This window comes from Musca autumnalis, unplaced genomic scaffold, assembly GCF_047663935.1.
Source record: "Musca autumnalis isolate F117 unplaced genomic scaffold, ASM4766393v1 scaffold_2, whole genome shotgun sequence".
Taxonomy (NCBI): Eukaryota; Metazoa; Arthropoda; class Insecta; order Diptera; family Muscidae; genus Musca; species Musca autumnalis.
Genome location: NW_027411755.1, coordinates 118,633,655 through 118,649,640, shown reverse-complemented (window position 1 = coordinate 118,649,640; position 15,986 = coordinate 118,633,655). Strand labels below are relative to the sequence as shown.

Below are 15,986 nucleotides of genomic sequence, written 5' to 3'. Positions count from 1 at the left end.
AATGTCAATTTTAATAAAATGGATTGCTTTTTATTTATGCTGGCTGTATATAATTGTGTATTGATCCAAGCACTTCCAAATCTGCTCGGAGCGTGATCCTGGATCCCCTGCTTCAGTCCCAAGCATTTGAAATTGTTTATAAGCTTAGGGAATCGAAAGCGTCATAACTGATAGACAATTTTTTTAAGATGACGGTGAACACCGTGATGATTATATGAACAGGTCTTCAACTTTGGTTTTCTAATTGTAATTTTTCAAAGCAGAGATACTTGGGCTGGTGACGGATCTAAGATGGAGAAAGGTACTGGCACATATAAGCTTAACAAAATGATCAGCGTCTTTTAAGCAGCGTTTGTAGTCACCAGAGAATAAGCCGAGTTAGTTAGAGAACTTGAAACCAGACTTACAGGGCCATCATTCATCCTAAAGACAAGAACGATTAACTCCAGAGTGGTTCATAATTACAGAATAAGCTTTGCAAATACGAACCAAAACTATTATAGATTTGGCTTTAGGAAAGCACACTCGACAATAGATGGAACATTAATGGTAATGCTTAAGCAACTGGAAGAACCGTGAGTTAGCCACCCACATTGTACCAGAAGCCTGGAATGTTGGCAGCGTGGTTTCGCTACTGAAACCAGACAAGGATGCCAGTAGAGGTGAATCGTACAAACCGATTTCCCTCTTGTCGCCAATACCAAAGATTCTAGAGGCACTATACCTCCGACGATGAGAAACTGTATTCCAGTTGCCCAACATCAACATGGATGCATAGTACTATAATAGCATTACACGCCATATCCGCACATAGCAGTGGAGGACTGTACCAGAACAAGCCATGCGACCTAACAGTAATGGTAGCTCTTGACCTGTCGTAAGCCTTTGATACCGTCAACCATGCCAAGCTGTTCGAGGATATAGAGAAGACTACCCTCCAGCCGTGTTTGAAACTATTCGAACACACTTTTAACCAGTGCCTCATGCAAGGAACGTTCCCCAAAATCTAGAAACAACAAAAACTCGTACTTCTACGAAAGAATGATAAACCGTTAGAGAACCCATCCTCGTACAGACCTCTCTGCATGCTGGACTCTTTCGGAAAATTATTAGAAAAGCTACTACTAAATAGATTGGAGGAGAAACCAAACAAAAACGGAGGATTCTCAAAATTGCAGTTTGGTTTTATTAAGAGATTTTAAGATATTAAGAGTCAACGGTAGATGCCATAAAAAATGTAGTGGAGACAGCAAGGTTATCGATGCATCAAAAACGTTTTTGTGCAATTATAACCCTTGATATAAAAATTGCGTTTAGCTCAGCCAATTGGAATGTTATAAGGCAGACATTAAGAGACCGATGCACAGTGGGAAAAAGTACAGATCTAGCGTGCAGAAAATAAAAGTCCCTGTTTTAATGTATGTTTATCCATATTTTAGATAAGATTGACTCAATATTGACAGTTTTACATCATTTGTATTATTATTGGTATATTTTTATTTATTTTTAAGGTAAATTATAATTTTTAAGGAAAAATTATTACATTTATTTCTACGAATTTTTTTACAGATTATCAATTTTAAAAATTGAACTATTTATACTTTAATACATTGTATACATTATTTCTTAAAAACTAATCACTTTCAAAATCCAAGTTTTGAGCTGAATTAGTTGGTAGCATTGGATCCTGCAGAAATTTAAGGACTTCCTTAGATAGGGGCTCCCTATATCGATGGTTCATAAAAGTTCTGCGAGACAAACTCGATATTTTCGGATCAGAAGAAAATAGCAACCTGTTGAAAAGATCTCTCGTTGTTTCTTCACGACTCATTTTTCTGGTGTACAGCTCCCTGTAGTTCCGAAAGTCCTTATTTCTGGATTCCATGGCCTCCTCAGACAACATTCCTATGGGCAAAACTGCACATTTAATTATATCAGCACCATACACTAATATTTTGTGTATGCTTAAAGGCATGTAGAACCAAGGATATAATTTAACGAAATGAATGAACGTTTCCTCCGTAAATTGTTTAAATAAATCAGAATTTATTGCGTATCCACAGGTCATGGTTGAAAGGATGGTACTCAAATTTGTAATTAATTTTTCATCAACACCAGTTATAGATGATGTTAAGCTAGGTTGACCGAAAAAGCGTCTAGCGGTATTGTCATCATTTGTTGTTCCCGATACTGACTTAGGCGTGTCAACAATAATGTGCATTTCTTCCTTTAATGCGTTTATGATGCGTGTCTTCCTTTCTCCAAAATTGTGCAGATGATTCCGATATAGCGCTAAATGCCTTACCGTCGATCATTGTTAAATGGAAGAGGTGGCCAACCTCTATGTTTGGATCGTCAATTTTTAGGAGGGCAATATTTCTGATTTGTTCCTTTATAAAATTCACTTCGGTTTGGATTAAAGATGTGGTCTCCTTTTATTGCCAGGAAATTGTTGTTTGTAAGTAGAGTGACGCGAACTGCCATCGCAACCCCATGTAAATTTTCTGAGTGCTGTTTTTTCCATTGCCTGTGAAATCGCATCTCTTTGCTCTTCGACGATTCTTAATGTTGTATGATCAGCCAAAGCTTGCAAACTTACTCCAGCCGATACACCTGTTAACGTTATATCCGATTCCTTCGGATAACATTTTTTTTGGGTTCTCGTAACACACTTTATGGAGGATAAATGTTTGCATTTCTACATTTTGCACCAGATTGCATGAGCATGTAAGAATTTTTAGTGTATCCGCCATCAACAAAGAGTGCAAGTGCTTCTTCTGGCGTATATGAAGTTGGACAAACTAGAGAGCGAGTAATCTTTTGTTTTAACTTGGAAGCACTTTTTGGGGATTTCCCTATGGCTTCTAGAATTGTTGCCGCATCCCTTTTACCAGATTTGTATGAGCTCACACGTGCAGCGATTAATAATTCTTCGCTCGTTGTAGTTTGAACGAGTGTGGATACCTTTTGAACCTTCGTCCGTGAAGACACATCACTAAACGATTTAGAGGGGCGTCCTCGAATCTTATTTCCACAATTTGAAATCGTCTCACTTGGTTGGTTGGTTGGTACGTTGAAATCCACATGCTTGCTTAACCAATTTTCGTAGCGACGCTCCATTTGTGTTTTGTTCCTATTGGTGGCAATCCATTTAGAATGTTTATTTTTTTCTGCCGATTTTGTTGTAATTGCATTATTTAATTACAAATACTGTCTAAATAAATGTACAATCAGTACAAGAGTTCAAATGTCTTAATCCTGCACTTTTTAGTAATAAAAATTTGACTTTAACAGTTTGTTTGGGGACGTGTCACGACTTCCGGTTTGCTACGTCCACCCATTTCAGACAAACCGTGGGACAGAAATTTTCAATTTTTATTACCTTATCTGTTGGGATATTTCCTTAAAACTGGCAAAAAGTCAAAAAACGCAAAAAGGCGCAAGAGATATTTTGGGCAGTTATTCTAGACAATATGTACAAAAAATAAAGAAAATATCTCGATCCGACCTGATCCGAATTCATACTTTCCCCTCATTTAATTCCAGAAATGGAATATAATGTACGTTACATATAATTAGCCCGTAATATCTACTTTAAGTTAATTTTTTTCTTATAAAACTGTTTAGTTTAATTAAATACCTTCACTTTAAACCAAAAATACAAAAAATTCTACAATAATATGTTCACAGACTGCACACGTCTATCACAATTTTACAAATAAAAAAACATCATCGTGAGCACTGTAAAAAATATCGATATTAAATGTACCGTTATTCCGTTCGAACTACTTATTTCTAATTATAGCATATGCAGTTAAGTACAGTCAAGCCTCTAGTTTAATACTGTATTTAAGTTTCATACTTTCTTTCAAATTAATTTTCTGATTTTCTGCACGCTAGATCGGTAATTTTTCCCTTTGTGCGATGTATTCCTAGCTATTTAATCAGAATGATTGATAGCTATGTACAAGATATAACAGTAATGTTTGATACTGATCTGGGAACAGAAAAATATGGGATAACATCTGGCGTTCCACATGGGTCTATATTAGGACCTTTTCTATGGAACGTGATGTACGACGGCCTTCTAAATTTAAATCTACCCGAGGGAACAAATCTAGTCGGATACACAGACAACGTGGCGCTCAACCTACTGCACCCCTAATAAAAATCATTGCAAATGACTGCCTGTCAAGAATATCCAGATGGCTAAGATCAAAGAGTTTGTCACTTACAAGCTTATTCCCTGTATACAAACATGGATGAGAAGAAGTCATGGAGAGCTAAACTTTTACCTGGCGCAAATTTTCAGCGGTCATGGAAATTTTGGTACCTATCTTCATAGATTCCAAACAAAATATACCCCAACATGTGAACTTTTTTGTGAAAATGAAGACAACGTCGAACATACCGTCGATAATCGCATCTTATTGTTTTGCGTCACAACTGTGTGAAGCTGGCTAAAGCAAATATTTATATTTTTGACTTGAAATATTAATAATAGTGTATAGAACATATTTGCAAAAATTTAGAGGAACATGTTTTGGAATATAAAAGTTATAGAGATTTTTTTAAAAAAAAATAAATTTTGTCGATTTGTTCCATATCCGCACTTATGACACAAATGTGAAATATTGTAAATCACATGGAACAAAGTGTCAAAAAATTTGTTCATCTTTGCCTCAATAAATTAAATACTTCTAAATCGAAAATTAACATTTTGATTTTTGAAATGTATTTTTAAACTTGTAAGTTTTTAAAATATTAGTTCCATAACTGAAAAAAAGTTTATGCTTTCCCATCGAGGCGTGGATATCTCGGAAACTAGAGCAGATAGGAGAAAGCCGACTAGAAATTCAGAAAGAGCATACCGGAAAACCCTAGAAACCATCTGTATCTCAAAAAGTCAAAAATGGCGTATGGAACACTTAAGCATGACACCGACGATACAATTCTATAGTGCAATCACTGGGAAACAAATCGAATTTCACACTGCATTGATGTAGAAGAAACAAGCAATATCAAAGAAGTAATAAATCAAATGATAGAAACGAATGAAAAATGGAGAAAATATGCTGCATTTATACATGAAGTAATGGCAGAAAAAACAGCCGATCAAGTACAACATCGAACACCTAATCACAATGCTAATACATTATGAACAAAATAAGTGAGAACAGAAAATATGAGTTAATGAACGCCACCCCAAAGTAATGCGAGAGCGGTCCCGGGGAGGTGTTTCCTGGGTCCTGCGTCAAAAAAACCGTGTTTGAAACGTAGGATAATCAAATTTATGTGTGGAATTCAGAAACAAGAAGTCCAAACCCCGTAGAGTGAAACAGGGAGTTTCCAAAGGCGGGGTGATATCTTCGGAACAGCTTAACCTCTATCTATCTGGAATTGCACACCCTCCAGATGGCATTGGGACGATCTTGACGTTGTGTCCTATCATCGATGACATATTCGATAGGTTAAGAAGCTGACCTGGTGCAGTTATTTCATCTGAGGAATATGAAAATATCCGTCGCTAAATCAACTGCATTGTGGCAGTGGATTTACTTGGAGGTCTGAAGTGAGGCTCCCACTGAACATATTGGTCGAGAGTGATCGACAACTAACTACAACAAAAATATTAGGTAACGTGTGATAGCATATTTAAGTAGTCCGCCACAGCTATTTGTGATAAGATCAGAAGTAGGAACGAGGTTCTCAAGTCGCTGGCCGGCAACACTTGGGATGCTGACAAAGAAATATTAGCGTCAACCAACGAGCCCTTAAGGCAGGTTTGGAAAGCATTCACACTGATGCAATCGCGCAGTCAGTACGGAGATCCAGTACTTGGAGACTAGGGCGACCCAAAAAATTTTATTTGAACTCTTACCCGTATTTTTTCATTTGATCAAAAAATCTTATATATGGCAACCGAGCGATCTTTGTTTCCATACTCAGCAAAAATTTGGATCTGTTAGTCATTATGTAACCCATTACAAAGTAATGTCAACAAAAATAACTGCTTATATTACTCCAAACTAAGTTATGACTACCGTGGCACAGAGCGTGTGTGTCCGACTACAAATCCTAGGGTTGTGTGTTTAATGGGTTAGTAGGGAGTTTTGTAGGTAGTTACGACTTCCTAAAGGTACTATAAAAAGCCATTATATAGTAACGGTGCATTTTCAAGAAAGTTAGATACCTAAAGGTCGCAATTATGTTTCGATCGATGAAAAAACTTTAGCAGTTCATTGTTGTGGCTAAATAAACGAATTTATATAGCTCCAATATGCATATTTGGCCGATATTGGATACTTTGGACCCTATATACCTATATCAAAATCCAATCCACAGCAACCCCCGTGTACATACATATGTATTAGTTTTTGTAGGGATGTCTAAACTTGATGCTGCTAATTACTATGTTCCTTGAGAACACCCAAATACAAAAAGTGTAGTAATATATTAAACGATTTCTAAACTACATATTATCAGTTAAATAGGAGCGCTATTTAAGTGTATGTCAGTGTGAGAGAACATTAAAATAATACTACAATCAATTCATAGCACTTAGAATCAGTTCGAGTAGCTATTACTGATTATGACAATAACTAACGATAAGCTAAACGATTTATTTCGCTGCTACCAACTACACTTGAATGACTGCAAATGTTTAAACGTCGAAGATAAATAATATTTTTTTGAAAAATATGACAACATTTTTGTAACAGTGTGGATTAAAATTGATCACCATATTAACCCATAAAAAAAGATAGAATTGGTAGGATTTTCGATGTAGTCCATACGGAGGTGTGAAAATGCACTCCGTTAATATAAACAGTCGCTTAGAGATCCCTACAGGCAAGTCAGTTTTTAGGTCCCACAAGCCATGACATAACATTTCTAAAATGTTTTTATTATTTTCAATGATGAAGCAAAATCAATGCTTGTATTAAATGGTGGATAGTGGGGGAAGTAAACTCATTTGCGGTTGAATTTAACGTAGACATTTTATAATTTGTGTTGATATAATAAAGTTCTTAACATTCATTTTCACTATTGCGAGGTTTTACTGTTACGATCAACTAGATAATCTCAAAGAATTTGCAAACCATTTTTAATTATACCTTTCAAATGTTACCCCTTGAATCGCAAATTTTAGTCCATTCTTTCCAATCAAAGTGATCATACACGAAGCGCGAATGAGCTATCGACGAGCACAGATAACCCGTAAAATTGCAACTAAAGTGACGGAATGGAAACAAATCGAAAACTTAATCTGCCATTGATAGCATTCTTGGTGATAATTTTAATAAAATGTTGGTAAAGATAATTTCAAATTGACTATGTAATTGAAATAAATTAGTAAATGTTTTTGTTTGCAAATATTACAGTAAGTTTATACTACCGTTTACACTCATGGCGAATCGCTTTATCTCGATTTGTTTGACGTATAAAAACATCTGTTTAGTGTATTTCAACTATCAATCCGTAGCGTATACGTCAAACCTAAACTCATCTGAAATCCAGTGGACTTTATTTGACGTATACGCAATGAAATTCACAACTTAAATCCAATGGATTTCGTAAATGTAAACGTACTCATTATCTTTTTGCTTATTATGAAAGTGTGAAAATTCTCACCTTCTAGAATATTTCGATGCGTTATGGTGGAGGGTATTATATCGAAATCTACCGAAGGGAGAATTAAGTTTGGACATTTTAACCAATGACCAATGTAATTTGACAGATAGAATGTTCAGGTCATAGAAAGAGTGATATTGTTGTTGTACCAAAAGAAAAATATGTTCATTCACAAAGGACAGTTAAATGCAGCATGTCGTGCGGTCCCAAACCACTTGTAGGACATGTGCTGGATATCGTGTTATCATTTAGATCCCAATACGAAACATGACGTCTGGAACGTCCTGATTCTAATTGGGCTAAACCACTCGTTTCTGCCTTAGCTGCTGGCGATCTTTTGCTGCGATGGATGGGCGTAGTCTGCGAGTATGGCATTCAAGCAGTATATTTGTACTGCCTGTCCAAAGTATCGGTGTGAATACTTTTCTGGCCTCACTGTGCTGGGCAGCTTTGGCACAGAGGTTCTCGTTAGTTCCTTTGGACCTATTTCTCTCAGTCATTAGGGACACCCGGTTGCAGTTCTTAGGGAGGCATTCTGGCAGGTTTAAATATTCTTCTACTGAATAGCGCTAACATTTTCATTCCACACTAGTACCGAATAGCTTACCACATACTGGTCTATTGTTTAAAAAGGTTTAACAAGGTTTCTTTATCAAGTTCTGTCGGTCAGCGACATGAGGACATTCCGATCTCATCGTAAATAGCTGTGGCTTGCGCGGACGTCTTAAACATGCTTTACACCCAATATCTTGGGAGAGTCCATCAGAACACCATTGACCAATATGTTCATGGGGAGCCTCATTACAGCCGTCCAGTTGGTGAACAGTGTGGCAGTAGATTTAGCCGCGGACATTTTAACATTCCTCTGATGGAAGGACTGCACATGTCAGATATGTAGATATTTAACCTATCACATATGTCATCGTCGATCCGATGCCAAGATCGTAAAATATGTACATTCGCATGCATTACAGTCTCTATGCCTTCTGGAAGGTGTGGAATTTTAGAAAGGTTGAGGTTAAACAGTTTCGAACATATCACCCCGCCTTGGGGAACTACCACTTTCATTTTAAGGCTTTTGGACTTCTTATTTGTGAATTCTACAAACGACAGGAGTGCACAGAAATAGTTGAGTATCCAAGGTTTCAAACACGGCTGGAGGAAAGTCTTCTCTATGTCCTCGAACAGATTGGCATGGTTGACGGTATCGAAGGGTCATGACTGTTCGATCACGACATGTTCTGGTTCAATCCCCAACCGATATGTGTGAATATGGCGTATTATGCTTTTGTGGTACTGTGCATTTTCCGGAATCCATGCAGATGTTGAGCAAGTGGGAAATGCTTCTCATCATGGGGACGAGTAGTGAAGTTTGTTTGCAGCAGTCCCTAACATAACATATGTTTACAAATATATAACAAATATATGTTTGCATCCAAACATATATTTTGTTTGCTGCATTTTTTTCTCCGTGTACATAATGGATGAAATCGGCCTATACGATTCATCTCTACTGGACACTTGTCAAATACTCAACTACGGGTGCATCCAGTTTCATAAGCATTACCATTAAGATTTCGAGTGAGCCCAAGGCTTTGGTTCACACTACTCACTCTTGGGGTGCTCTATAACTTGCCGTTTAAAATAACACAAGCACCTCCTCGAAACTGCCACTGTCACGTCGCTGAAAGTCTTTCTTCATTCTTTTCCCGTTGCTCACAATTTACTTAATCCTGTACCAATGTCGCATTGTCTCAGGTGGTCTAACCACTGTTTTTACTAGCCTATTGACTTTAAGAATAAGTTCTCCAACTCTTGGATCTTCAGGGTTCGTACGACGAAGCTAACCACGCTCATGTACTAGTTCCATCGCTTCTATCGGGAAATTTGGTCGTATTTTGGGTAAATTCTATCTCCCGGAAAATTCTATCTCAGATCAGACGTTATGAAATCGGACCACCCGATTAACGGAGACGATGATAGGAAAGTTGATCTGAACCAAGGACGGATTGATGATGTCTGGCAAGCTGTGGCAATATCCTCTCCTCGTAGGAGCATCTTCTTTCACCGTGCAGAATGTGGAGCTATCAATTTGCTTGTCCAGTACAGTACACCCCTGGTCATTGCCTAGGACGGAATGTCAAAGATCATAACTATTCATCGGCAGTATGCACACTAGGGTTATGACTTTTTTACAACCTCATATCCCTGTATCATGGGTGCCATCGTGGTGCAATGGTATGCACGCCCGCCTTGCACGCAGAAGGTCGGCGGTTCGATTCCCCGGCCAGGCAACATCAAACATTTTTCAACGGTGGCAAAATACCCCTCAGTAATGTTGGCGACATTTCCTGAGTATTTCAGCCTTGAAAACTTCTCCACAATTGGTGTCTTATGACACGCCGTTCGGACTCGGCGATAAACAGTAGGTCCCGTATCATTGAGCTAAATATGAATCGGGGTGCACTCAATGATATGAGAGAAGTCTCCCTTGTCCCGTATGGGATGTTGTGGAACAATGTGTTTGTTTATCCCTGTATCATAGCGTGATGAGTTTTGCCATAAGATTACATAAAATCATAATTATAAGGTGATTCGGTGAAAAAACCTCACGCACAAAATGATTTTAAAATTTGAATTTATCAAAATTATGGAAAATGTTTTGAAGTCACTGTAAGCAGAAATATACAATTGAAAATAAACTTTAGAGTCACATGAGATAATTAAACTGACATAACGTTTATTTCTCACTAATTTTCTTCAATTCTGAGAATCGTAAAAATGTCGTAAACGCTTTTATTTAAAGATATAATTTTTTAACAAAAAACAAAACATTTAAAATTTTTTCAGAGTGGTTTGTGCATGACCTTTTTCAATATTTGAATGAAATAAACATTATTATAGTTATTAGTAGGCTTATATTTATTCATTCCTGCAACAAAAAATAATTTTTGAAAAAAAAAAAATTTTTTCATTTCATACATTTTTCCAAAAAATTATTTTTTTTAAAATCGATTTGTGCGTGAACTTTTTTTATATTTCAATGGAATAAACGATAGCGTAGTGATTATTAAGCAAAAGTTCATTCATCCTTGCTACAGGGAATCATTTTTGAGAAAAAATGTCAAAAAGTCATAACCCTAATGCACACATTAAGCAACTCTACCTCGGTAGTCCCACACTTTGCTGATACCCCCATACATTCCATGTATGGCTCAATAAGGAGATAGGTCTGTTCTGTACAGACCAGTCTGTTCTGTACTGACTAGTCTGTTTTGCACTTGTATAAGGAAGTGTAGCCTTGGAAACGCACCCATTCCCTACATCCATTGCATCTCAGTGATGTTGACATGTGGTAGATGCGGATCTGGCAAACCTCCTCTATCCCGGAAAGGACCAAAAGAGCTCGGAGCAGCCATTCTGGGGTATATTGCCGATCCCATAGTGCTTAATCTGGCTCTGGGTCTATCTCTAGTTCTAGGAATGTGGCACATACATAGCTACTGGAGTTAGTTGAGTAGGTTTAGCAGGGCAGTTGAAAAGGTGAGGTGTGCCGTGCGGGCCTGTGTCGTCTGCTGGGCAGATGATTAGCACGCTATCATCGATCCTTGCCCTATAGAAATTTAGACAGCTGCAGCATCCCGAGTGTAGTTGTGCAAAACTACTCTGGTTTGTAGTGGCAATTGACGCTCCTCAGCTGCGTTAGTTGAGGGATGTTCTCCAATCTAGGCGTTCTCCCTTGCAACATTGGACTTCTCTTTCCAGATCATGAAGATCCCTCTTAACCTGCCTGGGAGGTCCTATCCACCATATGGTGATTAGTACTGCAACGAACGCATGCCATTGTGTTGCTGTACTGGAAGAATCTTTGTCTCCTCATGTAAATGGTCCACTGGAGACATGAGGAGACGCTTTGCTGTCGTTCTCAAGGCGGCATTCAGACAGCTTTGAATCTATTTCCATCGCTTTGCACTTATATTCGCGGACCAAACTGGCGCCGCATAGCTTACAACAGACCGACCTATTGCGTTATACGTGGTCAATAAGGTTTTTACCTGCTCCCCAGTACTGGCATCTAGGGACTTGAGGACATTGTTCGTACATTTCAGCTTGTCGCAGATAACTGTGGCGTGCGCGGTCGACGTTAACATGCTGTTGAATGTGAACCCTAGAATCTTAGGGTAGGTAGTGGTAGGAAATCTCCTATCAGCGACAATGACATTCAACTCAGTGCTCTCTTCATGTGGTGAACAGAGTGACCGTAGATTTAGTGGCGGATATTTGCATATTCCTCGCATGGAAAAAGGTGGTAAGATCAGTCAGATAAGAGTTCAGCCTTTCACAAATGACATCAGGGAAGGTACCTGACGCCAAGATCGTGCAATCATCCGCATACGTTACGATCTCAATGGGGGTGTGGAATACGAGAAAGGTAGAGGTTAAACAGTTTCGGAGATATCACCCCACCTTGGGGAACTGCCTGTTTCAACATGCGGATCTTCGACTTTTTGTTCCTGAATTTCACGTACGACTGACCTCCACACATATTATTGTTTATCCAACGTGTCAAACTTGGACGAAGGTTAAGGCCTGGGTACATAAGCTGCATCGCCTGGTTGCCATGCTTTCCTGCTTAATTTCTGACATAACAAAAATAAAAGAATAAAGAAGAAAAGGGCAACCTAGTTCAAAATTGGCTCGGCCTTCTTTATTCTTTTATTTTATGTTATGTCAGAAATGAAGCAGGAAAGAAAGGCAAGATAAAATAAAATAAAGACCTGATAAAATAATAAAAAAAGATAAGGCCAACCTAGTTCGAAATTTGCTCGGCCTTCTTAATTTATTTATTTTTGTTATGTCAGAAATGAAGCAATAAGGCCAAGCAAATTTCGAATTGGGTTGCCCTTTTCTTTTTTATTCTTTTATCAGAAGCAAGCAGGCCAGGTAGCTTATGTACCCAGGTCTTTAAGTCTGCTCAATGTCCTCAAACATCGTGGAGTGCTTTTGACTTTTGACAAGTCAAGCTCCACCATCACTGTTCTATCACACGGCTTGCTCTGGTTGAGTCCTCGACTAATATGTGTGGAGATGGCGTGCAGCGCTGTTGTCGTGCGGAATCCATGTTGATGATCGGCAATTGGATAGCTAATTCTGACACTGGGGTGGACTAAAGGCCTCAAGGGTCTACGGGCGGCAAAAGCGAAATAGGCCTGTACGATTCACTTTTGCTGGCATCTTTGCACCGTGCCCTTTCAGACTTCGGGAACGATGTGGATGGCTAGCGACAGAATGAGAACTTTTGTGGGATACATAACTCCCTGCGTATCCAGCTGTTTCAGCATTAGCATGAAGATTCCATCGGGGCCCAACGCTTTGAATGTTTTAGCGTTCTTGGTGGCATTCGCAACATCATCCATTGGTAATTGTGGTGGTTCCCTCTTCTCTTCGCCCTGCCATTCCGGGGGTGCTCGACAAATTGTCGATTAGTCAGCGTAACGTCGCCAAACTCCTCAGATGATTTAGCAACTTGTTCCGCTAATACTCACCGACCAACTTGTTAACTTCCAATGTTGCTCCCTATCTCTGGGGCCGCTGGGGTTGGTACGACGGACTTCATCACGCCTCTGCTACGAAATTTGGTCTCACTTCGGGTATTCGACCACCAGGTGTACATATGTTCACGGTCCTTGGTCGAAGCAGTAGCAATGACGACAATGTCACTGAACCAATCAATACCTTCAGCTGTTCAAAATCGAAGCAGATAGACCTTGTCTGAATATGGGATTCCGGCAAAGCTAGTTAAAATAGAAAAAAACTTCTCGGAGCATTTCACTACCAAATGACAACAACCAAAAGAGATTTCCTACAAGGAGACAGATTATGGAGAAATTTATATGAAATGCTATAAAACCAAGAACCAAAAGAACAAGAATCTCTTGAGGATATACGCAGCACAGGAGGCCAAGAATCTAATGGAATTGAAAACTGGAATTACTAAGTATTGAAATGTTATGTATAGGGACATCTTAGTATGTATGTATAAGTATACATTGGGCGCCATCTTGGTGCAATGGGTCTAAGCCGCCTTGCACGCAGAAAGACGTGACGTGAGACGTGGTGATAATAACGAGTTTCAGTATTATTGAATTACGGAAGCTATGAAGTGTTCTCTCTGATATGTCGTTTCCCATGTCCTTTCTGGAAAAATAGATTTTGTGTTTATGTAAACACTATCATACCTACACATGTTTATATTCCGACTCATTAACTACTTTCCTTCCCTTTTTCAGCTTTTTGCAATGCCATTGTTTGCTACAAATGTGATTCAATTTCCCTGGAAGCCTGTGCCACTACCTTAAATGACACGGAAATCCCATATGTTGACTGTGGCTCATCATCGCTTTGGTGTGCTATGGCCATAGGTGAGTAATAATACACATAATTAACTTTGAGATACAAATGCATTGTCATTCCATGCTTGTTTTGGTCACTGACCTTTGCACTATTAAAACGAAAATTATCCCTTGACATGGTATGTGGAAATTATTTTCAAACTAATTATGCGAAATTTTTCGCAACACGTTATGTTTGGAGAAATGTAAGTTAGCATTTTAATACATATCTTTTATTTTTCCAGTTGATGACATTACTTATCGCGGATGCTCGAGTTCGACGCCCAGTATTGGTGCCGCCTATCACAAGACATGCAACGTAAATCTCTGCAATAAAGGCGTCTTTCCGCCCGGCCGAATGAAATGTCATCAGTGTAGCGGTGAAAACTGTGAAAAGAAACCATTGGGTAAGGCCCATCCATGTCGTAACTTTCACGAAGAAGATGCTTGCTACTTGGATATACGTTCACCCACCGAAGTTTATCGCGGATGTAAATCAGATCGGAATCACACAATCTCGGATAGGGCAATTTACTGCGACTATAACGGCTGTAATGACCAATCATCGACAGGAACACTCAAATGTGCCTATTGTGACTCCCATCAAGGTCTTGGATGTAAAATGGATCTGACGGAGAAGTCCAACATAACCCAATATGAAGTGTGTGAAATGACAACAACCTTGAAGAATGGCAATACCTGCTTTCTTTATAGAAATGTGGATCATGTTGTGCGTGGTTGTTCCGACAGACATATGACTGATGAAATTCGACAAAATATGGATCGTGTGACTGAATGCACCGGACCCGATCTATGTAATTCCGGCAATTTGCCTTTCCAGCAGTGCTTAGTTTGCAATTCCGAAACGGGCAATGATGATTGTCGTTTTGCTCCAGGTTTGGTGCGATCCAATTATTGTGGCTCTCCCGAAGCCTCGTCCTGTTTTGCTGTGGAATATGACAACTGGCATGTGGAACGTGGTTGTGCTCGGCCACCACAACGCTCAGATATAAATCGCCAATACGAATGTGATATGGGCACCGAGTGCAATGCTACACCCTTTATACGCTGCTACCAATGCTCCACTGAACATAATTCGGACTGTGCATCATGGCAACGTCCGGGTTTTTTGGAAATTGAAGAGTGTCAAGAACCCGGGGCGAATTGTGTTATTGCAACATTCACCAATGGCACTACCAAGCGTGGATGTGAAAGGGATCTTTTGAACTGTACCCTAAGTAATGTTGTAGAATGCCAGAGTTGTCAGGGTAGCTTTTGTAATCGTGGTTCATTTCCTCCTGAACGCCTACATTGTTACCAATGTGGAACCGAGACCAACAATTGCCCGGAAGCATTAGCCGCCAAACCAATGCCTTGTGCCAAAAATGATTTTCAACCCACCGTGGGAGCCAAAGATGGTTGCTATGAATATTTCAGTTTGATAATGGGACACTCCGTACGTGGCTGCGCTTCGAATACCTACGAGTATTATAAATGTATGCTGGAATCGGGTTCTAAATGTCATCTATGCAGCGTAGATGGTTGTAATAATAGTGCTATGGAAGAAGCCGATTCATTGCAAATTATTTCGAAATTGTAACAATTGTTTGTTGGTAAATACAATTTATATGGCAAATAACAAAATTCCTTTGCAATTCCATTTGAAAAAAAATTAAAAAAAATTTTCGCGAGCACATCTACGATTTTTGGTATAGAGTTAAAGGAAAAAAATCTGGTTTCAAATCTGCTCGCGTTCACGAAATTGGCCGATGCGCGCAAAAGTTATAGCGGTTTTTATCCTCTTATAAACAAAAAAATATTTTAAAATTTCTAATTTTTTGTATTGAGAAAATGTAAGCATATATCAGTAACAGCATTTGATATCCATCCGTAGATGCACCAAAATTTCCAAAATGTGTTTTTATTTTCGCGGAATATCAAAAAAATTAAAAAAAATCT

General features: G+C 38.8%; 1 protein-coding gene across 2 annotated transcripts; it reads left to right on the top strand.

Annotated features, from left to right (window-relative positions):
* The first annotated feature begins 7,151 nt into the window (after nt 1-7,151).
* LOC141393053 (uncharacterized) lies at nt 7,152-15,671 on the top strand. 2 transcript variants are annotated; one of them, XM_073965998.1, is made up of 3 exons: nt 7,152-7,310; nt 13,926-14,057; nt 14,273-15,671. In XM_073965998.1, the coding sequence occupies exons 1-3, from the start codon at nt 7,247-7,249 to the stop codon at nt 15,625-15,627; spliced, it is 1,551 nt and encodes a 516-aa protein (XP_073822099.1). In that variant the 5' UTR covers nt 7,152-7,246; the 3' UTR covers nt 15,628-15,671. The 2 variants fall into 2 exon arrangements, with proteins under 2 accessions (XP_073822099.1, XP_073822100.1); XM_073965999.1 differs by lacking the exon at nt 7,152-7,310 and having other exon boundaries at nt 14,045-14,167.
* The last annotated feature ends 315 nt before the right edge of the window (nt 15,672-15,986 follow it).